The 23,608-nt window shown below is 59.6% G+C and overlaps 6 protein-coding genes across 6 annotated transcripts; all 6 read left to right on the top strand.

Moving 5' to 3' along the window:
* Window positions 1-4,039: 4,039 nt before the first annotated feature.
* On the top strand, window positions 4,040-5,353 carry LMJF_29_0300 (conserved hypothetical protein; the record flags this gene model as incomplete). The annotated part of the gene is made up of 1 exon (XM_003722056.1): window positions 4,040-5,353. One exon carries the CDS (start codon window positions 4,040-4,042, stop codon window positions 5,351-5,353), a length of 1,314 nt encoding a protein of 437 aa, XP_003722104.1.
* Window positions 5,354-6,575: 1,222 nt separating this feature from the next.
* LMJF_29_0290 (hypothetical protein) lies at window positions 6,576-7,790 on the top strand (the record flags this gene model as incomplete). Its single annotated transcript, XM_003722055.1, has 1 exon — window positions 6,576-7,790. One exon carries the CDS (start codon window positions 6,576-6,578, stop codon window positions 7,788-7,790), a length of 1,215 nt encoding a protein of 404 aa, XP_003722103.1.
* Window positions 7,791-9,033: 1,243 nt separating this feature from the next.
* On the top strand, window positions 9,034-10,509 carry LMJF_29_0280 (D-lactate dehydrogenase-like protein; the record flags this gene model as incomplete). The annotated part of the gene is made up of 1 exon (XM_003722054.1): window positions 9,034-10,509. One exon carries the CDS (start codon window positions 9,034-9,036, stop codon window positions 10,507-10,509), a length of 1,476 nt encoding a protein of 491 aa, XP_003722102.1.
* A 2,911-nt stretch (window positions 10,510-13,420) lies between these two features.
* On the top strand, window positions 13,421-14,476 carry LMJF_29_0270 (conserved hypothetical protein; the record flags this gene model as incomplete). Its single annotated transcript, XM_003722053.1, has 1 exon — window positions 13,421-14,476. The coding sequence occupies one exon, from the start codon at window positions 13,421-13,423 to the stop codon at window positions 14,474-14,476; it is 1,056 nt and encodes a 351-aa protein (XP_003722101.1).
* A 947-nt stretch (window positions 14,477-15,423) lies between these two features.
* On the top strand, window positions 15,424-17,277 carry LMJF_29_0260 (conserved hypothetical protein; the record flags this gene model as incomplete). Its single annotated transcript, XM_003722052.1, has 1 exon — window positions 15,424-17,277. The coding sequence occupies one exon, from the start codon at window positions 15,424-15,426 to the stop codon at window positions 17,275-17,277; it is 1,854 nt and encodes a 617-aa protein (XP_003722100.1).
* A 773-nt stretch (window positions 17,278-18,050) lies between these two features.
* LMJF_29_0250 (putative thymine-7-hydroxylase) lies at window positions 18,051-19,010 on the top strand (the record flags this gene model as incomplete). The annotated part of the gene is made up of 1 exon (XM_003722051.1): window positions 18,051-19,010. The coding sequence occupies one exon, from the start codon at window positions 18,051-18,053 to the stop codon at window positions 19,008-19,010; it is 960 nt and encodes a 319-aa protein (XP_003722099.1).
* Between the last annotated feature and the right edge of the window lie 4,598 nt (window positions 19,011-23,608).

The raw sequence follows: 23,608 nt of genomic DNA, 5'->3' as shown, positions 1-23,608 counted from the left end.
TCATCCAGAGGCAAAGGACAACAGTCCTCTATGTCTCGCTCGCAAGAGCTTGCTGGGCTGATGTGCGCACGTAGTTGGGCGGGTAGGAATTAAAGCACATCTTCTCCTCTGGCTACCCTCATGTCAGGCTGTCACCTGGTTGGTCTCTCCTCGCTAGCGGTCTCGCTTATCACCCGCGTCGAGGTGCGGCTGCTAATATGTGTGTGCAAGCGTAACGCGGAATACTGCGCAGAGATTCTCTTTTCTTTTTTTTTTGCGGATCTGCCTTTTGTGGCGGGATTGCCCAGCATATCGCTTGCTGTGCCGTCGTCTCTTCGAGGCCACCAGCTTCTTCCTTGTTGGAGTCCCTCCTCTCTGCGAGCAGCGCCTCGGATGCGGGGGGGGAGTCGGTGTCTGTGTGCTAGCGTTTTGGTCTCCCTCTCTCTCTCTTTCTGTCTGTCCGCGTACTTGTCCATTTCGCTCTATGTCGACATGCTTCTCTCTCACTGCCTTTCTTGCTCACGTCTCTCTCTCGCCTGTGCGTCTTTCCCTCATCGCCAAAGTTGCTGCGCTTACACCTCAGCTGCTGTGGCACCGTCTTCTCTCACTCGAAAAAGAAGCAAGCCAACGCAACGCCCGCCGTCCCACTGCTCTCCCCAGCTTCCGGACACGCACACACACGCACACACACGCACGCACACACGCACACACACACACACACACACACACACACACACACACACACACGCACGCACGCACGCACACACACACAGAGAGAGAGAGAGACGCTACCGTATACCCACGCAAACGGAGAAGAAAGAGAGAAACAGAATGCCTTCGCAGCGCAACGGTTCGCGGGCCCGCAGCCGCAGCCGCAAGGGCCGCTCTGTCTCCCGCTCCGGCACTCCCACGCGCGCTCGAACCCCCGCCAGCTCTCGCAGCCGACGCCACAGTAACAGCACTCCCCCTTCACAGGAGGTGAGGGCTCCGAAGGAGGCTCCTGCTATCTCCATGTGGGAGGCAGACGCTAAGTTGATGGCAGCGATGCACCGTCGTCGTTCTCGCGGCATGCACGGCTTCTTTCGGAACGATAAGGTGCGCTTGTGGGGCTACTGGGCCGCAGTCATCATGCTCCAAGTGATGATGATCGTTTGGGCCAAGTGGGCCGTGGACATGTACAAGTCGTACAAAGCGAGCCACTAGAGCGCACAAGTGTCACGGTGTGCACGAGCGTGTTGGTCGGTGCTGTACGAGTCACACCTCGTCTTTTCTCGCTCACTTACCAGCTCCTCCACACGTCCCTTGTCCTCTAACCCCCTCCTGATCTGAATGGCACGCCTTTACGGCACGTTGCTCATCGCTCCATCCCTGTCCCTCCCCGCATAACACTCTGTGTTTTTGTGTACCTGTACGTCTCGTTATTGGTGTTCGTGGGGGCGTGTCTCCCATGCTGATCTCCGATCTGGCGGCGTTGGTGAGTTTCTCTGCATCTTTCCCTGTGTGATTGTGTGTCTGTGCGGGCTTGAAGAGGGTGCACGTGCTTGTGTATCCCCTATAGATACGGTGTGCATTCGTGTGCGTTGTAAACGGAGCGAGGCAAGAGGGTCAGCGGCGGTGATGCAAGCAAGAGAGAGGGGCTGCAATGAGAGCCTGATTATACAGAGTTAGGTGGAGGTGGAGGGAAGAGGGGATGAGCTGGAAGGAGAGACGTGTGGGGGAAGAGGGGGCGACGTCAGTGGCAAAATACTGCTTGAGATATGGGTTCTTATAGATTGTAGGTGTCTGTTAAGCATAGGTTTGAGTTTCCCATGTGGGTAGCAGGAAAGACGGCGTTGATGAATGTCACTTATCTAAAGAGAGAGCGGTAGTGGCGGATGCAGTGTTGGTGTTGGGGGGGGGGCGACGGACGCTTGTGGTGGTGGCACCTCCGCACCCTCGCCTTGTTCCCCTCGTTTCCCTCTCTCTTGCTCGTTGTGCTGTGTTGTTTTCTCTGTACTAGAATGTTTTTTTTTCTTTCTGATCTTTTTCCGTCGGACGCTTACGGGCACACACACACACACACACACACACACAAACACACAAACACATACACACATACACATACACACCCCTGCACAGGCGCACACCAGCGGAGGAGCGTGGCGGCCATGTTGACGTACACAGAAACTGCTGTTTGGGATCTCGGTGATCGTCATGGTGACGGGCAGATCAGTAGGCCAGATCCCCTTCTCAAGTGAACCACACCGTCGCATGAGTGTCTGAGCTCTCCCCCGTACAGTGTGTCCCCCCCCCCCCGGTGCACTCGTCTGCCTGTGCCTGTGCGTGTGTGTGCGTGTGTGAAGGCGTTCGACGACGTTCATACGCACCCTCTTCTGTTTGGCCCCCCTCTCCTCCCTCCTGTTCCATCTCCAGTTGTACCATGTCTCTGTCGTTTGCCACTGTATGCAAGTGTGTGCGTGTGCTTGTCTGCATGTATGAGCCCGTCGCTATGTATGTCGTGTGCGTGTTTTCGGGCCTCAGCGTGGGCGCGCTGTGCATGTCCCTCCCTCCCTCCCCTCCCTCCCTCGCCCTCGCACACACATCACCTCCCACACCCACACGCACACGACGGACGCTTCTTTCCCTACTTTTCCTGTTTTTCTTTTCTTTGCACCTCTCTTGCCCCCTGTACGTCTGACCGATGTTTCACTTGGACTGCCCATATCCATCCTTTCATCCCACAGTTTTGTGTTCTTTTCTCTCCCTCGATGCCACCTCCCCGTCCTCGCAGGCTTAATGTGGCCGTTGTCTCGCTCTCCTCACCTTCATCGCTGCCTGGCAATGTCCCAGTAGCGTACCACTGCCACGACTCTCTCCATGTTTGCCCATCAGCTCCTGGGCGTCTCGTGCGTCTCCGTCTTGTCGTGGCATCTGCCGTGGACTGTGGACCTCTTTTCGTGTGTGCGCTTCAGTTGTCACAGTTACTGTGATTGATGTTACCTTTCAAGGGATGCAGCGGAGGTGGGTGGGTGGGTGGTGGTGCTGGAGACGGTGACGTGGTGGTTGCAGGCGGAACCGAAGGAAAAACAAGAAGAGAGAGAGCGCGATGGAGATGTAAAATGCGTGGTGTCGCTGTGTGCAGTGGTGTTTGCCAGCGACTGCCCCGCTCCCACATCGCCTCCGCCGCGGCGTCACTGATATCGCCGTCATCATCACCATGGCAGCTAAAGAGCCGTACTCCCCCCTCTCTCTCCTTCTTTCCATCTCGCCCTTGTGACGCATCTTCTGTCCTTCACGTTGCTAGACACATGACCGAACTCAAGCCAAGAAAAGTCACCGGGCCCAACCGCAGCACAGGGTCTCCGGACGTGGCGTTCATCTTGCGGAGCCACCAGCCACCAGCCCCCCCCCCAACACGTGTGCGTGAGCCTATGTGTGTACGCGCACATAGCTGAGCCGAGTCCAGGTCATTCGTGGAGGGCTCTGTGTACCAGTATGCACGTGCACCGCTGTCTGGCGTGGTGGGGAAGGGGCAGTGCTAAAGCGTGCGGAAGACCCCAACGCTTGCTCACTGCGCTCGCCTCCTCTCTCCCGCCCATTATGTGCCTGAGGGAGGCATGTAAAGTGAGAGCGACCTGCTTAGCGGCGAATGGCGCGCGTAAGACGGAGGGTGGTGTGGATGGCTGCGCTGCTCCCCTCACAATGTGGAAAGGGCTTGCAGGCACGCTCCGATGTCGCACTGCTCTCGTCGTCGTGCTTCTTCCTCTGTGCTTGCGTGTGCGTGGCGCTTCTTTGTTGGGCTCTCACATCTCCTCCTCTGCCACGCTCACAGGGCGCCGCGGAACTCATTGTCCCGGTACCTATGTGGGCGCCATGATCACGGAGGACGCCTCCGTGCGCGGTATCGCAGGGCCGACGGCTGGTGTGGGGCGCTGGAGCGCCACCCCGGCGGAGATGCACCCGGTGGCGACCAGCATAGTGGGGCGGGTAGAGTTTTGAAGGCGCCGGGGCCGTGCTCTCCGATGACCGGGTCGGCGCGTTGCTGTGCCGGCGTGTGTCTACGGCTGCTCTGCACCGCGCGATGGGCCCTGCGACAGGCGAGGGGTGGAGGTGGGGAGGGGGAGCAGCGTCGCGCGGCGTTGGGCCTCCTGCCGTGCGGCAGAGAGGGCGGACGCATGAGGGACAACGTTTGTGCGTTGCGCGAATTGGGTTAGCGAGACCGCTCTGCGCGGATGCATGTGGGGCTGCATTACTGTGTGTCGTCTCCGCTCCTCTTTTGTCTTTCTGCGGGTGCCAACTTCCCCACCGCCCTCTTCAAAACGTGCCTGCACGTGCGCATGTGTGCGAGAGCGCACACGCACAGAACAGCAGAGCAGTCGTCATGGAAGCTCCAAATTACGGCCGTACAGGACTGCTGACCTCCCGTCGCGGTGGTCTGCCCGTGACACGCCCCCGCCTGCTGTTGCCGGGGAGCTCGGCCGCATCCCGCCCGGTCAAGTGGTATCCTTCTCTCCTCACCATACCACAGCAACTACTGGATGCGCTGCGCCGCGAAGACGACGCCGAAGGTGCGGATGGTAACGTGCCCGGGACAACGACGTCGTATTCCTCGGACCCCACACTGATCACTTACTTGCGCGTAGCCACCATCGCCGAGTGCCTGGTGCAGTGGTGGCGCCGCTGGGCGGCAGCAGCGGCATCGAAAAGGACTACTGAAGCACTTGCCCCCACAGGCCCATCGCACGAGCAGCTCTCTGCCCTCTACACAGGGATACTGCAGTGGCATCGGGACGAGCTCGTCAGCGGTAAAACGGTACCATCTTCAGCGCTGGCGCACGGCTCGTCGTCCTCGAGTACCTTCTTCATCCCCGCCTACAAGCTGCTGGCCATGAAGCACGACAGAAAGGTGGCGGAGTACGCCAACATCACCTGGCGCTCGGTGTGGCTGCTGGGGAAGGATCCAGATGTGAATGATGTGCCGCTCGAACACCCCTCTTGCTCTGGCCAGCACGCCTCAATGGAGATGCGGTTTGTCTTGGCGGACGAGGCTGCTCTTGACGCCTACGTAACGGAAAAGGTGAAGACAATGTCGCCTGACGCACCGATGCTGCCTTCATCGGGAGCGGATGTGCCTCCGTTTGCACAGAGCAAGCAGGCTCTGCGATCCTTCTGCACTGGCATGTGGGCAATGTTGGAGGAGGCCTTGACCTCTGCCGGCGGCGACGCGTCTGTTGTGTGGACGGCCGAGTTACAGCTGATTGATCTGGGGTCCACTAACCACACAAAGCTGAATGGCGAGGTGGTGCCGGCAATGGAGGCGACGACGGTGATTGACTCGGATGTGTTGGAGTTTGGCTGCTCAACGCGCAAGTACGTGGTGATGCGTAGTGCGTAGCTGCTGCGACCAGCTCGCTGGATGGGGCTCGGCGTGTGGGCTGTGTGAGGCGTTGATGCCTAATAATTTGTGACGCTTCATCTCTCCATGGGCACGGACGGGAAGCACCGATGGCATCGACAGCAACAGTGAAGTCACTACATGGCAGGATAAACAATACTGTACGCGTGCGCGTCCATGAGGGTGGGCATGTCGGTCTCTTCTCGCCAAGAGAAAACGGTTTCGCTACCGCTATTGTGCTATCCGGCGTTTTGCGACCGCTGCGCGAGAGCCACGCACTCCCTCCCCCCGCTTCTTCTCTGTGGCGTTTTTTTTTTGTTGTTGTTGTGTTGTACCTGAGGCGTTTGTGCCTATGCAGCGCCCAAGCCGTACGCACCTTTCCACGACCTCCTCGTGCCACCCAGCGAAGCTGCGCGCTGCCGGCGCCTCTCTATCCACTTCTTCCGCGCTGGCCCCTCTCCCATGCACTTCCCCTCCTCTTCCCTCAAACCGCCCCCTCCTCTCTCTTTGAACTCCTATGCGACGCATGGGTGCGTGCAGTGACGTGCCAGTGCTTGTTGCGTTGGTCTTCCTCCCTCTTTCTCATGTACATGCACAAGGCAATTACACAAGCACGCCAGTAAATACACACACGGACACCAACGCCCCATCATCCACCATAGATTGTACATCGCCGTGAGAGTTTTTCACCAGCACGGGCAGCGCTGCCACTGCATGACCGACGTGCTCTTGGACATCAGTGCCTCCCTCCTCCCCCCTTTGTTTGCTTTGTGGCGCCCACCGTGATATATGGGAGCTCGCTCTCCCTCCCTTCCCTTTCATCGTGTTTTCTGCTGTCTCTGCCCTTACCAGCGCCCTCTTCCCTGTCGCACGCACCGACATCCCTTCATACGACCTGCCCTCTTTCTGTACCCGTGCGTGCGTGTGCCTGTGGATCGCGTAGATCACATCGACCCGATTGATCGGCGACACAATCCTGGGTCAGTATATTGTTCTTCCTTGCGCGTAGTTTTCCTTGTCGACTCTCTCTTTCCTTCTGCCCACTTGTTGCCCTCCTCCCTTTCCACGACTCATTACGCTCTCTCGCAAAGTCACACACCCAACTTGCCACCCCCTGGCATTGTCGCGTCGGTGAACAGCCCTTTCCCCCTCTCGTTCTCCCTTTTTTCCCCATTTAAATCCCTGAACCACCTCTTCTCACCGGAAGGAGCTGCGTGCCGAGATGTCTGCGACACGAGATGGTTCACGCTCGCACTCTGACGGCGGTTTCGATGGCCGCTCGCTGTTGTCAGAGCAGACGAAGCTGCTGCGGGAGTCGACCCCGGCAGACATCAACTTCATTCAGTTCCTTAAGCTGCGACTGAGCGCGCAGCAGCGAGCGACTGCGCAGCGCAACTACTGGCAGCGAGTGCAGCGGGAGGCAGCGGACAGTATGAACGCAAACACGGCGCATCGTCAGGGGCGAGGCGGCATCTCTGCCTCCGTAGCACCGGTATCGACATCCGCTGCCGGCAGGGAGTCAGAGGCTTCTTCAAACCACATCGGCAGCGGCAGACGCAACTGGCACGCTGCCGGCAGCGCGGAGGGCGCATCTTTCAGCACCTACGATGCGGAGCACATGATGCTAGAGCACTCGACCGCATCGTTCGGCACCTTGTCAAAGCAGGATGCGTTCACGCGGGCGACATCTCATGGCGCTGTGCCGCCCCCGACTGTGCATCAGCACTCCTTTGAGGACTTGCGAGCTGCAGTGTTGAAGCGCCGCAGCACGCCTGCGTCGGAGTTGACGGACTTCGTCGCTGTGTCCACGGCTGAGCTGAGCGAAGACGGGAACAGCAGCCAAAGGCGCCCATCTGGCCCGCTGCAGGAGGAAGACGCGTACGCGCTGGCACCGTTTATCGCGAGTAGCTACAGCGCGGCTGCTGCGGCCGCCATCGATGAGCGCCCAGCGATGGCCTGCGGCAAGCCGCAGGTCCCCGTCGACGTGGACGAGATGAAGGACGTGGCGCTGGAGCCGTGCCCGCACTGTGGCCGCACGTTTGCTCCGGCTCGACTAGAGCGGCACGTGGTCACATGCGAGCGGCACAGAAACACATTGCCCAAAACAAAGGGCGACATGAAGAGCTGCAGGGCGTTCAGCAGTCGCAAGAAGCCGGACCGAACCGCAGGCGGTGATGGTGCCGCTGCTTCTGCGGCTGCCACGGCAAACACTGCCGGTGCTGCACCGGGCGGGCCGCTGCGCTGGTCGACCGACACAGCCATCAAGCCGGAGAAGTGGCGGAAACAAAGCGCGCAGTTGCGCAACGCCATGGCTGGTGCATCCGTCGCAGTGGACGATGATCGGGTGCTGTGCCCATCATGCGGGCGGCACTTCTCCGATGACGTCGCGGCGCGGCACATTCCGATTTGCAAGTCGAAGGGGGGTCGTGCGGCGTAGCGGCGCCGGCGGTGGAGCACGACAACAAAGCAAAGTGAACATGATGCCCATGTACCTCTGTGCGTGCGTGCACATCTGTGTAGACCAACGCTAAAGGTGCATGTACTGTCTTCTGTTTTCTGTCGTTTCTTTTCATATCTTTTACGTGTAGAAGGGCGCATGTTATACTGGGCACATCGAAGTTATTAGTCGCCCTCCCCTCGCCGTTGCTGTGAGTTGCGACTCACACTGATGCCACGTGCCAGCATTGGCTACACAAGCATCATCCATCCGCGTCGACAACAACCACTCATCGCCTTCCCCCTTTTGCCATACAACGCCCCGCCCCTCACATGCTCTTGTTTCTCCGTTTCTCGCATTCCGTCTTTCACTCTCTCGTGAGACTTGCAGCTTCTGCGTACGTATGTGTGTGTGTGTGTTTGTGTGTGTGTGTGTGTGCTCCTCCGCATGGTCCTTTGCCTTCTCCGAGTGGTGCTGCATCTTTTTTTTCGTCTTCGCCATGTGCGAAGTACGTAAGCGTCTGCGCGCGTGGTACTTGCTACGAGCAAGAGAAGCAAGCCGCAACCAGAGGGAGCGAGCCGCACACGTCGTCTTGTGCGCTTGGCAAGTTATTCTTCTCCCCCGCAGCGGTGTTCCACCAACAGTGTCGATGCACGCGCGCGTAAGAGGCGTGTTGCATTATCGTACCAGATGTGGAACTGGCTGCCGCGAAGGAAAAGAGAGGGAGGCGGGAGCAAGGTCGGAGGCGTAAAACGTGCTTGGGGGTGCATTCAAAATGCCTTGCCTCACCATCGCGTTTGTCTCGACTCTCTCTCTCTCTCTGTGGGATCGCACGTCTCCGTGCTTTCCTCCGCTCTTCCCGGTCGCCCGCCCGCTTGCTCTCTAGGGTTGGCGCCAAAGCAGGCGCCTCATGCTCATGCTTCCATCCACCGCGCAGTCATCATCGCTAGCCCAACCCCCCACCTCTTTCGTTCTTGCTGCCTTGCGGCTCCATCGCACATGTGCCTTCATTTCCCCTCAGAGTCTCAGCCTTTTTCTTTCGCCTGTACTTGCCTTCTACTTGTCCCTCTCGATTCGGGAAGCTGCTGTTCTGTGTCCGCGGCTCCCTCATCATCTTTGTCTCCCCTCCACCATTGTGGACTTTTACGTGATTTGCAAAACTGCCGTCATATGCGCAGCGTTGGCCTTCAGGCCCCAGCCTGCGCACCATCTACCGCCTCCATTCTCCCCTACCCGCATCATCATGAACGCTGTTGAGGAGTTCGAGTTCGAGCCTTTCACCGCTCGCCAGAGCAAGTACAAGGCATGCCTTGATGAGCTGGTGGCGCTCAACTTGGGCCCCAAGTCCATGGTAACGGATGCCATGACTCTGCGCAAGTTTTACAGCAAGGACAAGTCGAGCCACGCCCGCTCCGTCCCTGTGGCGGCCGTTCGGCCGAACTCGACGGAACAGGTGGCTGCGGTGGTACAGGTGTGCGCGAAGTACAAGGTGCCCATGACACCGCGTGGTGCAGGCACGGGCATCGAGGGCGCGTGCATCCCATACGCTGGCGGCATCGTCATCGACACCGATCGTTTGACGCGGATGGACTTCGACCTCGACAACTCGTGTGTGTGGGTGGGGGCTGGGGTACGAAAAATGACCCTCAACAAGGCAGCTGCCAAGCACGGCTTCGTCTTTGGCCCCGACCCGTCCTCGAACCCCTGCGTCGGTGGCATGGTGGCAACCTCCGGCAGCGGCATGTGCACGCTGCGCTACGGTACCACTCGCGAGAACGTGCTGTCCTTGCGCGTCGTCACCCCGCAGGGCACCGTTGTGCAGACGCGGCAGGTGGTGCGCAAGTCATCGGCTGGGCTGGAGCTGACTCAGCTGTACATTGGTAGCGAAGGCACCCTTGGCGTCATCTGTGAGGTATGCTTTCGACTGTTTCCCATTCAGAAATGCAGCTCTGGTGGCGTGGGCTTCTTTGCCACGACGCGCGCAGCAGTGCGTGCGGTGGTGGCGCTCAAGCAGCAAGGTGTCCCTCACACACTGCTGCGGTGCGAGCTGCTCAACAAGGAGAGTGTGGCGGCGGCCAATTCGTACAACAAAACGAACCTGCGCGTGTCGGCGTGCGTGCTGCTTGAGTTTGTCTGCGACAGTGCAGGGCAGCGCCACATCCACGGCGACTACAAGAAGGTGGCCGCGGTGTTCAAGAAGTTTGGTGCCAAGGAGGTACGCTACTTGAAAGACGGCAAGGCCATGGACGCGGTTTGGGAGGCCCGCCGTAGCTGCTTCTTCTCCGCCATGCACGCGATCAAGACAAAGGGTGCTCAGAGCGTGATCACGACAGACGTCTGCGTCCCCATCAGCCGTCTGGCGGAGTGTGTCGAGGCGACAGAGGAGGACTTCAAGCAGAACAGCCGCCCGTGCCTGATCTGTGCCCATATTAGCGACGGTAACTTCCACACACTGGTCCCGTACACCGACGCGGCGGACTTCAAGCGTGCTCGCGAGCTGGAGATTCGCATGGTGCGCCGCGCTGTCGAAATGGGCGGCACCGTGTCGGGCGAGCACGGCGTCGGCATTGGTAAGGTGCGCCACGTCACACAAGAGCACGGTAAGGCCCACATTTGCGTGCAGGAGACGATCAAGAAGGCGCTCGACCCCGACAACATCATGAATCCCGGCTGCTTTTACCCGTTCCAGCAGGTCATGTACCCCACCGCGCACTTATAGTGCATGCCTGTCTGTCTGTGGTTGCTAACGCACATACTTTAAAGGTTTTTCTTTCTGTTTTTTTTTCTCATTTCTAACCTTTTACTCTACCTCCCCCCGCTCTCTTCCTATTTTTTTCTATCATGTCTTCTCGAGCTCAGGTCTCGATCTTTCTGTTTGGTGGCTACCCGAAGGCGCACAAACACGCGTGCTCTGCCTCTCTTCACTTCCCTTGGGCCTTAGGTGTTGTAAACTGGTTGCTTTTTGCTGTTCTCCGACTTGGCTTCTTGTCCGCCTTGCTTCTCTCTCTCTCTCTCTCTCACACGTGTGCCTCCAGTGGTGCTCCTCGTTTATTTCCCTCGCGTGGGTGCACGTATCATCTACTTCTTGCGACGTCGTAGCATTGCTCTATGGCGCCCGTGATGGGGAGATCGAGGATGGGGAGGGTTTGGGCAGCGAATTATTACGATGATGGACGTTGTGGTGCGGTGGAATTGACCGAGAAGCTGATCGCACAAGGTGGGGGTGTATGGGCAGCAGCTCCCAATGCGGCCCTCCACCCGGGCATACGTGCCGCCCCACACGGCGCCTTTGATGCAGGCCCCCTTTCAAAAACCATTACCTTGTGCACGTCCCTTTATCGTTGCTCCTCCCTGCCAGCCCCCGGTGCCCACGCGAAACGTCAGTGTTTCGACTCTTTGCCTCTCCTGCTGCGCTACCCGTCACCGCTCAAAGGCGTGTGTTGCCGTTCTTGGTGCGTGTGCGTGCGGGAAGGGGGGGGGGAAGGCACGCACGTGCTTACACAGATACATATATACATTCATGCATGCATCTCTTTATGCATTCCCATACATATATATATATATATATACATGCGTTCATGTGTGATGTAGGCGTATGCATCCATTCCTCATCTCCGTATTGCTTGAACGTGTGATTGATTGGTTGGTTGGTGTCATTCTGTTCTTCTTATGCGCTAGACTTTGCATTCCCGCCAGAACTACAGGGCCGATGTCCACGAGAATGTGTCGGTGTGTGCACAGCCCATAACGATCATAAATGTACCGCAGCAGCGCACAGGGAATGGTCACCTGCAAAGCAGATAGAGAAGGAGAGGAAGAGAAGCCCACAAGTCCGCTGGCGCACACGTGTACAAGCGCGCACTACATCATGACCATCCTGAGCTCACGCTCATTTATGTTCTTACGTTTTATATTTGTTGTATGTTGTGGCCTTTAGTCTACGCTCTCTCTCTCTCTTGTCAGTTTCGAACGTAAAGAGGCGCATACGCACCAGCGCAGAATGGGGTGCCGTATCGAACGGTGACAGCACACGCGCACGAATCACGCGACCCTCACAGAGGGTGTGCGACATACACACCATTTAGCGCAGCACCAGGAGCGGATTCGGCCCTTTATTCCTGTGTCTCGCCTCGCTCTCTCTGCTCGAGTCGATTCTTTCGCTTCACATGTTTATCTCTGCTCTCTCGGTTGCTCTCGTCATCTCTCTAACGCTGTTCTTATTTGCCTTTCTACGTTGTATGTCAAGGCTTCTTTTCCATGATCATGGAGGACGCCTCCGCGCGCGGTATCGCAGGGCCCAGTGCACCTCCCACTCTGCCTGCGGGGAGGCCGGGGCACCCCCTCCCCTGTCCCCCCCCCTCCATCGCTGCCAATGCCGAACCACTTCTGGTGGTGACAGGGCCAGGCACCCACGACACGGTGTAGGACAGAGTGATGGATCGCTGCTGATGTCGGCGGCCCGGTCCTGGGTGGGGTGGCGTCGGAGCGCCCCGCGGCTGTGAACAGGTCTGTGCCACCCACCTGATAGGCAGAGTGCCCGCGTGACTCGAGCGTGTGTCCCACCCGGCCCCTCGCAGGGCCGACGGCTGGTGTGGGGCGCTGGAGCGCCACCCCGGCGGAGATGCACCCGGTGGCGACCAGCATAGTGGGGCGGGTAGAGTTTTGAAGGCGCCGGGGCCGTGCTCTCCGATGACCGGGTCGGCGCGTTGCTGTGCCGGCGTGTGTCTACGGCTGCTCTGCACCGCGCGATGGGCCCTGCGACAGGCGAGGGGTGGAGGTGGGGAGGGGGAGCAGCGTCGCGCGGCGTTGGGCCTCCTGCCGTGCGGCAGAGAGGGCGGACACGGAAAGAACTGCTGTCGGTTGCAGCGTCGCTACGCAAGTAAAGTATTGCGCACACACCGATGCCCTTCTATTCTTTGTTTTCGCTACAGTTGCGATCTCTTTCCCAACGGCACGCCCATACGTCGACCTCTTCAAACGGAGCCATCTACTCACTTCGTGGTCTTATGCATGGATGTGTGTGTATGTGCGCGTGAGTTAGTGCGTGCACAAGTTTGTGTGCGATGCGTAGGTCGCTGCACAAGGCGGAACGTGATACCGCTGGTGTCTTCTTCCCCCTTTTCTGTGCGTGCGTTTGCCCATTTTTGCATTGCTGTCGGCGTTGCTGGCGTGTGCCTCGCTGCACGTACGGACGCGTGTTTCTGGTGTTGAGAGGGCCCTGCTTGCTGATGCTCGCGCTGTCGACGATTCCGCGCTCCACTTTTGTTCTCTCAGTGCCGTTGCTGAGGCTGCCGAGCGACCAGCCGGCGTTCGTCTTCGCGGTCTTTTCCGATTGCGGTGCTTCGGTGTTTGCGTCGTCCTTGTTGCGGGAGAGGGAGGGATGACGAGGTGGAGTGGATCCGCTTCACATGCGAGGTTGCACACCGACGCGCGGCAAACGTCGGCCTTGTCGGTGCACGCGACGTCGTCCCGGTGGCGTCTGCCGCGGAAGTGCCGCTCCGATGCACCTGCTTGCAACTGTTGTAACAAAGTACTTCGCCACTCACGAAGAGGAGGCCGACGACGCAGCCCGACTGAAGGCGGTGGCGCTGGTCTTTTACCTGCGATCTTTGTTGGTGATCTAGTTTTCCATGCGCGTGCCTCATCTGCCTTCTGTGCTCCCCAACATGGTGTACGTCGGATACACCGCCTCACTTTCTCTCTCTGGCCTCTTCCCCGCCATCACTTTCTTCTCCTGTTGCTCTAGCGAAGAGCACGACCGGACACGACTCGTTCAACGAAACCGCGTCGCAAACGGCAGCGTCTTTGACCTTTCTCGCCTCCCTTCCCTTCCCTCCCTTCTGTTTCTTCTGTGCGCCTCGCAGGCTTGCGCCAACCTTTCCTTCCTCGACCACCTCTCACACAAGCTCCACGCATCGCCTCAGCGCCAGCGGAGAATGCCGTTCTGGAAGAACTACATTTATACCAAGCCGGAGGTGGACGATGACGATTTGCCGCAGGCGGAGTACCGCTTATTCGACGATGAGGGCAGGATGATAGATGACAACGTAGTGACGATGGCCGTCACCGCGTGGCGCAGATCATCGACATCCTCGAAAGCATCTGCAAACGCGAAAAAATCTCCACCTTTGTCGCAGAAAAAGCACGCGTCGCTGCTGAAGTCCGTCGGGGCCAAGCTGACGACTCCGGTGAAGGAGGCAGACTTGAAGGACTTTTCGCACTCTCCCAGCAAGGCCGCGTCTCACTCGCCACACGCCAGCAAGTTGGCAGCCAGATTGCCGGCCGAGTCGCCGGCCCGTGCCAACTCGCCAGAGCCGCAGCTGGTGACTTCCGCGCGCAGCACGCCGCGCAAGGCAAGCCCGAAGAAGGCGCCGCCCAAGAAGATCTCTCCCAAGAAGTCGTCATCGAAGCAATCCTCGCCGAAGAAGGCCGCCTCCCGATCCCCGGCCCGCGCGCGCTCTCCTTCGCCGACGAAGCCCAAGTCGGCAGCAAAGACGTCAGCCCGCCGTCGGCGTTCGCGCTCCCGCTCGAACTCGCGGCGCAAGGCCGCGACAGCGCCCTCGAAAACGCCGAGCCCAAAGTGGACCCTTGCCGCGTTGAAGGAGTTCGCCAAGGACAACTCGATTCAGCTGAAGGGGGTCAAGACAAAGGCTGACATCCTCGGCGCCATCCACGGCTCCCCGTAGAGCTCGCAGTGAGACCGATATCCCGGTCAGTAGCGCGCGACTGCAGTTCTGCGATGAAGGGAGTCTGGAGGGCCGTGACGGTCATAGAAGACGCCGTCGTCTCCGCGCACACTGCATGTGCCGGTTGACCCCCTCTACGCCCCACCAACCCGCATAGAGAGAGGGACAGCCACCCGTCATGTTGTTGTCTGTGTTTTGTGTTGCGCGTTGTGTGTTGTTCTCTTGTTTCGTACGTTAGATCCTTGTCTCCTCTCCTCCTCCTCCTCCCCCACTGTGTGCTCGTGCTCCTTCTCGTCGGCGCTCGGTAGTTGGATAGGTGGATGGGCGGTGTGCCGGCATCGACCATCCTTCACCCCTCCCCTCCGCCGCCTCCCTCTCCTTACCCCTTCGTGGGGCTTGTGCTCTTTATCCCGTTCTCCCCGTGCACGCGCGTCTCTGCATGCACGGAAGCGTGTCCGGGCCAACACGCGCGACGTGGCTGTACTACCCCCCTTTTCCCCTTCCCCCAACTGAACCCCCTCCGACGGACTTGTTGCTATCAGTCCCACGGCCGAGTCTCTCCGCGGGGGTCACCTAGAAAGCGAGAAAGAGCACAGAAGGTAAAGAAACGCCTGCCCAATACGCAAACATGCATACCTGAGCAACATGCAGGGAGAGGAGGGGAGAGTGAAAGAGCGCTACGGGGTGGGGATGGGGTGGATGCTGCAGCCCTTCTGGCCACCCCACTCATTGCACCAGCGCGCTAGTACCGTTCATGTGGAGGCGGTATTCCGCCTTGTGTACCGGTTCATCGTCTCCTGCAGCGGCATATGTCCCTCTCCGTACTATTCTGTGCGCGTGCGTGCGACACACGCCACTGTGCAGCTCTCTCGTTGTCACTACAGCAATGCGCCGTTCTACGTGGCCGCAACTGTTTTTGCCTCCCCTTCAAGCGGTAAACCTTACCCATGTACTTCTCTCCCTCGCCCTGCCTCTGTCGCTTTCGTGGTCACCTCGTCCTTGTGCACAAGTACATGCGTGTGCACGAAGAGAAGCATACCCACATGCACCATGCGCAACACCCGCCACCTGTGTCGTCGGCTGGGGGGCCGCTGAGGGAGCCATCTGGCGGTATCGTCATTGACTGCCGAAGCACACGCTACCACGTCGTGCGTGCCGCGGCGCGCATGGTCGATTGGACCGTGTATGATACTGATACTGAGGAGCGCCCACCACCCCTCTTCCATGGCGTGTCGCTCGAGTCTCCAGAGCGAGTCGCCACACCGCCGCACGCACCTCAGGTCGTGTGGGTGGACAAGAGCGTCGTGCGTTCCCGCGTGGCAGAAGTGGCGTGCTACCAGCGCCTGAACCACTACGCCGCGATGAACGTGATTGCCCGAAAGGCGCTCCTGTTTCGCCGTCTCATGCAGCTGTCGCGGCTTCCATCCGCGGACAGCGCGCGGTCGAAGCGTCTTGGGGGCGGTGCGGCGGTGGACGGCACGAATGGTGTCGAATCGACTCTAGAGCGGTTTCTTGCGCTGTCGGTACCAGCGAGCTTCTCCAGCCTCACGGATCTCGGCCGCTTGGCAGCATTTCGACGGGAGCTGGCGGAGCGCGCCGGCCCTTCCTCCGAAGCCCGCCCTGTGTTCTTCATCATCAAACCCAACACAGGGTGTGAGGGCAGGGGCATCCGTCTCACCACCTCCCCAGAGGCGGATCTGACCGAGGCTGAACGAAGGGACCAGAAGAGGGAGTGTGTCGTGCAGCTGTACGTGGATCGTCCGTTGCTGATGGGCGGCAGGAAGTTCGACTTGCGTCTTTATGTGCTGCTTGTGGCGATAGTGCCCCGGCAGCAGTCGCGCCGCTCGACAGCAACGCCTGCAGCTTCCTGTGACGTGTCAACTGTCTCCAAATCCGCAGTGAGCGAGAGCTGCAGTAACTCAACAGAGGTGCCGCGTGATGTACAAGGCGTGGAGCTGTACGTGCACCGTGAAGGTCTTGTGCGCGTCTGCGCCGAACCCTACGCAGCGCCGACCGACGGAAACTGCGGCGATGCATCGCGGCACTTGACGAACTACGCAGTGAACAAAACATCGTCCTTGTACGTGCCAGCCGCCGACGACGACGTCGCTGAACCTCACGTCGATGTTGGCCCCTCTCCGAGGCAGTCAAGGGCACCCGTTGACCGGGAGGATAGCAACAAGCAGAGCCTCGCCGCGTTCGCCTCCTTCATCGAGTCTCTCCAAGTCCCGGGCGGGTGGCCGCGTGTGCGACGCAGCTTAGATGAGTGCATCACCCTCACCATTCTCTCTGGTGTCGAGGTGCTGCGACGTGAGCTGATCGGCGCTGGCGGCGCACGAGGCTACCGTGCCGATGGTCGCAGCTGCTTCGAGCTGCTAGGGTTCGACGTGATGCTGCGCGAGGAGGACCTGCACCCGGTCTTGATGGAGGTGAACCACTCCCCGTCGCTGTTCTGCGACACCGCCTTTGACTTTGCCGTAAAGAGTGCTGTTTTGCGCGACACCTTTCGACTGCTGGAGACGCACATACCCCCCTGGGGGCAGCATGAGGGCAGTCCGCAGAGGTACGAGGCCTGCATGCAAGGCGATGCCAAAGCATGGATGGAGCAGCGAGCGGATATGCTAGTGCGCGGGGCTGCCGCGGAACCGTTCGGGTTTCGCCGCCTACTCCCCCACTACAGTGCAGGTTGCGGCACAGGCGGCACTGAGAGGCCCGGAGACGGGGCGGGCATTGATGACTGGCTGCCAGCAGAAAGAGCGGCCCAGCAGCGCATGGTGGAGCTGTCGAGGCGATTGCCCTGAGCCTGCATCTCCCCCCTCCCCCCTCGCTGCTGCTGCCGCTGCTCGACTCCATCCACGACCCCTTCCCCTTGCCTACGGCAATACCACTCTCGTGACTCGGTGTCTCCTGTGCGCCGCCCACGGGGGAGGGAGACACTGAAGGGCATTCTTGAGCACCACGCCATCTGCGTTCGTACACCCCTGGCGGCACTTGCGTGGATCTGTCCTCCTCTCAGCGACACATGCATACATGCACCTACACAAGACCTAGCAAGATCAGACGCCAGACTATTCCTTCCATTGTTTGCCATCGCCGCAATGTCCGCTGTCCTCGCAATGCGTGTGGCCGGCTCTGCACGCTTACAATCGATTCCAGCACCATTGTGAGCGCATCTGTGCCAGGCCCCGCAGAGTGCGGAGGGAGAGGGGCACACGGCCGGTGAGGGTGAGACAGGTGTTTTTAAGGGCGGTATCGCATGCGTCTGTAGCACCCTTCCACCCCCTCTCCCACACCCGTCTGCCTCGCCGCACTCGATGCTCGCACCTGCACACACGCATAGACACACACACACACACACACACACACACACACAACTTCCATCATTGATGACGCCTCCCTGTTCTTGCGATCTACCCTTGCCGCCCTTTTCTGCTTATTCTCCTGCCGACTTCTTCCCACTAACTGCCACTGCACCGCTACTAACACACCAATAAACACCCCACGCAGGCCATTCACTTGCACCCCACCTCTGCTGTCCCGCTCTCTCGCTCGCGCTTGCCACCTCCTCGCCACCATGTCCCTGCCAGTGATCGATATTGCGCCGCTGTACAGTGACAATAAGGCGGACTTGCTGCGCGTCGCCCACGCGATCGACGAGGCATGCCGCACGTGGGGCTTCTTCTACATCACCGGGCACCACATTCCGAAGGAACGCATCGAGCAGCTGACGACGATGGCAAGCAAGTTCTTTGCTCTCCCGCAGGAGGAGAAGCTGCGGATCAACATTGAGAAGACCTCGAACCACCGCGGCTACGGCATGTGTGCTGCAGAGCAGCTCGACCCCAGCAAGCCTGGTGACTGGAAAGAGACCTTCGACATGGGCTTCCACTTGCCTCTGGACCACCCCTCTGTTGTTGCCGGCAAGCCGCTGCGCGGCCCGAACAACCATCCCATGTGGATCGAGGGCTGGACGGAGCTGATGGAGCAGCACTACAGCGATATGCAGGGCTTGGCTCTGCTGCTACTGCGTGCGCTGGCACTCGCACTCGACATCGACGAGAACTTCTTCGTGTCGAAGTTTCACGAGCCGCTGAGTGTGTTCCGCATGATCCACTACCCCGCACTGCCGGACGAGAAGGGCCGCGTTGTGTGCGGTGCGCACACGGACTACGGCATCGTGACGCTGCTGTACCAGGACAAGGTCGGCGGCCTTCAGGTGCAGAACCTGCAGGGCGAGTGGATGGACGCGCCATCACTCGAGGATAGCTACGTTGTGAACATTGGTGATATGATGGCGATGTGGAGCAACGGGCGGTACAAGAGCACACTGCACCGTGTGATAAACCAAGGTGTGGAGCGCATCTCGATGCCGTTCTTCTGCGAGCCGAACCCTGAGACGACGATTTCGTGCCTGCCGAACTGTTTCGACGATGCAAACCCCTCGAAGTTTCCAGATGTGAAGGCTGCCGACTGGCTGCTGAAGCGCTTCCAACAGACGTATGCCTACCGCGCGGACGACCTAAAGTCGCAATAGGGCGGGCTGAAGCAGCTGACGCACTCCGCCGACGCTCCACCCACGCGTCCGCCTTCCCCCTTTTTCTCTCTCCCACTACCCGCTCCACTTCACGTGCATGGCTGCTGGATGCACCATCCCCTTCTTCGCGTCCTTTGCCAAACACTGGGGTGATGGCACTGCTACGCACGCGCACGCAAATCTGAACGTTCGAGGGATGTGTCCCCTGTTGACCACGCTAATGATGTTAAGGCCAATACGACTGCGCCGCCGCTGGGATGACGCTCAGGACAGCACGTGCGAGCGTACGCTAGGCCCAACGACGGGTTGTGGGAGAACATGGAATGCAGAGCAATCAAAAAAACGGAAGGGAAGGGGGAGACAGGAACACAAGGCGCTGTCCCTTCGATGCCTTCTTCATTGTGCTGCCTCCGTCTCTCATCACACCCCTCCTTCCCTCTCCCCTCGCTCCCTCCGCTTCAAAGTGGCAAGGAGAGCCACGGGGCCGAGGGGTCACGCGTGTTTTGCTGTGCGTGCTGGTGAGCCCTCTCTTCCTCCTCCCCCCTGGCGATACGCACACACCCACGCGTGCATCTCTATCTATATACATGCATGTTTGTGCATGCGCGCGAATAACAAGTAGTACAGTGTCGCGTGCTCGCAGAACCTGAAAAGGGCATCGGTCCCGTTTCGACGGTCGCTATGTTCTCAAGTGACGGGCGCACGTAAGGAACGCAACGAGAGGGAGAGCGCCAGGCAAAGCAGGAAAAAGGACGTGTGTGGGTGCTGCGAGGCATCAGGAGCGTGACGCTGCTCCCCCCATTCCTCTTTCATATTGTTGTGCGTGTCGTGCGTGCATCGGCGTACAAGGCGAGTAAAGGGGAGGGAAGGAGCTGTTGGCCCCCTCCCCCTTACCCATGCACCCAGCCCTTACGCCTCACTCCCCTCATTTACTCGCCGTGGCTGTGTTCTTGTGCCCTTTTCTCATGCTTCCCCCACGATCATGTTTGTGTGCATGAGCCTGTGTGCCTGTGTAGGCGTGCGGCCCCTTCTGCTTTGCGGCGCTTCCGCTTGTGGCATATTGTGATTTTTTTTTTGTTGTGCGTACGTATGTTTGCTTGCCTGAGGTGTGCAGTGCATGCGTCTTTTTCTGTTTAAACAGCGCTGCAGCCGTTGAACCCCCCCCCCTTAGCTGCAGCTCTGCCCCTTCCGCTCCCCCTTCTTATTTTCTCCTGCGCCCCCCCCCTCCCCTCCCCTCCCCAATCGTATCTTTCTTGGGACTCTTCTCCCTGCATTCTTCAGAGGAAGGCAAAGACGTTGATATCTTTCTCCTCTTCTCGGTGCGGAGCACACCTCTGCCGCACTTTGCAGCCGTTATCGCCTGGCCGCTTCCGCAGCTCTGCTACGCACGCCTGGACACCGTAATGCTTTTTCTCTTTCTCTCTCTCATGGGCTGCTCTTCTTCCCAGGTGCCCTTATCATGTCGAGGGTCTCTCCAAGAGATGACAGGTCATTGAAGGGGGAGCGCGTGCTGCTTCCGTTGCTCATCTAGGGGCTAAGAGAAGGTCTACTCGAAGGCACGCGCACCAAGTGTGTGTGTGTGTGTGTGTGTGTGTGTCAGGGAGGAGTCCCTTCAGAAGGCTCCACAGCACGCTGTGCAGTATGCGTAGAACGAAGAAGGCGGGTGTGGGCGAAAAAGTGCGTGGACAAGCCATACCATCTACCCCCCCCCCCCCCCCCCCCGTTTTACTTTCAGTGGCATCGTTCATGTTGCTGCTGCTGCTGACCGTACCCCCTCTCCCTGCTCCGCCTCCTGCTCTCTTCGCTGCTTCCATGTGGCAGGAAGAGCGAACCGATGTGCCGAGGGGGGAGAGAGAGAACATACACGCTGGAGAAGGCCGCGCGGTGTGCTGGCTCGTCAGCGATACGCAACACAGGAAACGAAAGTATAAGGGCGGACAGACAAAGGCAGAGAAGAGAAGCGTGGGAAAGAGGGCTGCATGACCTCTGCTGCCGCGTGGAACACCTCCTGCCTGCTTGCTTGTGCGTGCCTGCTGCCATCCCCTCCACCCTATTCTGCTTGGTCGGTGAGCCTTGGGAGAGATGTTGACAGAGAGATCTGCGAGGCAACCTCGCGGAGCGGAGTGGTGATCGCAGAGATCATGCTGGAAGAGGGGCAGGTGCGACAATGAGCGACTGTCTGTGCGTGTGTACCTGTTAAGGAGACACGGCGCGAGGAGGCACCCGGGTGTTTCATCCCCACTGTTCACTACAAATTCGTTCCCCCCTTCTTCCCTCCTCTCCCTCTCTTCCTCTGTCCATCGCGGCACCCTCGTGCACACTTCCCCGCCCCTCTGCCTCTCTGTCCTCCTCTTCTCGGTAGCAGCCACACTGTTACGCTATCCCTTCATCTGCTTCGCGTCTTTCAGTGAAGATGCGCATCCCTCTCTCTCCCGGAAGTCCCTTTCGCATCTGTGTAAGCAGGCATTTGTCTTCGTTGTATGTCAAGGCTTCTTTTCCATGATCATGGAGGACGCCTCCGCGCGCGGTATCGCAGGGCCCAGTGCACCTCCCACTCTGCCTGCGGGGAGGCCGGGGCACCCCCTCCCCTGTCCCCCCCCTCTCCATCGCTGCCAAGGCCGAACCACTTCTGGTGGTGACAGGGCCAGGCACCCACGACACGGTGTAGGACAGAGTGATGGATCGCTGCTGATGTCGGCGGCCCGGTCCTGGGTGGGGTGGCGTCGGAGCGCCCCGCGGCTGTGAACAGGTCTGTGCCACCCACCTGATAGGCAGAGTGCCCGCGTGACTCGAGCGTGTGTCCCACCCGGCCCCTCGCAGGGCCGACGGCTGGTGTGGGGCGCTGGAGCGCCACCCCGGCGGAGATGCACCCGGTGGCGACCGGCATAGTGGAGTGGGCGTCTGTGCGCGCGCATGTCGTGACTCGGTGTGTATCAGCTCGGTGCTTGTCGAACGCTCGTGTTGTCTGCTGTCAGCTTTCTTCCCTCCCATGCTTCCTCCCCGCTGAGGCGAAGCGTACAACGCAGTACGGAGAGAACACCCCGCGCTCGCTCTCTCTCTCTGCCTTTGCAGAGGGGCGCCTCCCTCCATTCTCTGTATCATCGAAAACGCAGCGCCTTCAAACACCAGCGAAGGAGCGTTGCTCTCTTGATCTCTGTCTGTCTGTGTGTGTGTGTGCGCGCGCGTGCGTGTTTTGGGGGCTTCAGGGAGTCAGTTCGGCTCGTTCTCGTTGGCCTACGTGCAGTATGGCACACACACACACACACACACACACACATATAAATTTATGCGCGCCGTTGGATCCATGTGTTTCGCCAACTGAGGGGGAGGGGGGCCTCATCGCCGATGGACGCTCCTCAAAATGACATTATGGGCCCGAAGAGGCTCTCTTCCGGCTGCGCCCAGCGCGGCCGATGACGCAGTCCGACTTGCTACCCTTTTTCTCGCTACGTTGCACCTTTGGTGAATCATCCCCGGCTCCTCGCCTGGGAAGGCGGCCAGCAGCCGGGGACGAAGTCTGCCGTCTGACCTCGTAGAGCTTCCTCAGCGTCTCCAGCGCCAAAGTAGCGCCTTACCCTGGGGCGGAGGCGAAGCCGAGTCGGAGCGCAGCCATTCTATCCAGACTTCTTCAGCATCGTGCATGGCGACGGTGTGGCAGCACTGGCCGGCGTGGACCGCAGAAGTGATACGGGAAAAGAGGCGGGACGAGTCCATCTTTCCGTCGCCAGCAGCAAGGATCTGGGTGCTCCCTCTCCCATGCGACGACTCAGCGCACAAGATCAAGTGAAGGGGGCGGTCACGCATGCACTGCAGATCCTCCCGAAATCCAGACCCCTTCTTTCGATCGTGCCACTGCTCGAAAAGCACGCTCCTAACGTTACGCTGCCTGAGGGATCGGGCAGAGCGATACGCCGGGGAGCAGCTGCAGGTGGCGCGTCACCTCGGGGTCGGATCGTTGACCCGCCCTCTTTCATGGATGAGGCGTGAGCCCCTACAGTCGCCGGGGACACAAGAAGCCTGCATCAAACCTGTTGCGTGCACGGGCAGCAATGGAACTGGCAAAGCCGAAAACAAAAAAAAATGCTTGCAGGCACTTCGGAGCCTCGCCGGCGAATGCCCCCGCGGCCCTTTCTGCTGCAGACGTCGCCACGTTAACGGCTGCGGAGGTCTCGGAGCCTTCGACAGCAGAACTCAAAGTGGCGGGCTCCGCCTTCAAGGTGCTCGATGAGAAACCTGGATGTCTACCAAGGCAGCTCATTCTCTGGCCCGACGAAGAAGTGGATGGCGTCTCAGGGCTGCGGAGCCGGACTCGATCTAAACACCACCTCATGGGAACGTGCTCCGCATGGGATCAGGGCGAGGGGGGGGCACGGACCTTACAGGCTTCTCGTTTCTAGGTGCCTATCCCAGTGGAGTTGCGACCGTTTTTCTGTTTGAAGACGGACACCGACCGGATCTTGCAGCTCCGATGCCCTACCGACGGGTTCGAGTGTGAGGTGTGGAATTAGGCAGGTGGCTATAGGCTTAGGTGCTGGGCACCCCATTCTACGCGTCTTTTGCCCCTACCCGAACGTGAACAGTCGACGTGCGGATCGTCC

The sequence above is a fragment of the Leishmania major genome, chromosome 29 (genome assembly GCF_000002725.2).
Source record: "Leishmania major strain Friedlin complete genome, chromosome 29".
Classification (NCBI taxonomy): domain Eukaryota; phylum Euglenozoa; class Kinetoplastea; order Trypanosomatida; family Trypanosomatidae; genus Leishmania; species Leishmania major.
Note: the sequence above shows the minus strand (reverse complement) of the source record. Positions and strands in the feature narration are given on the sequence as shown.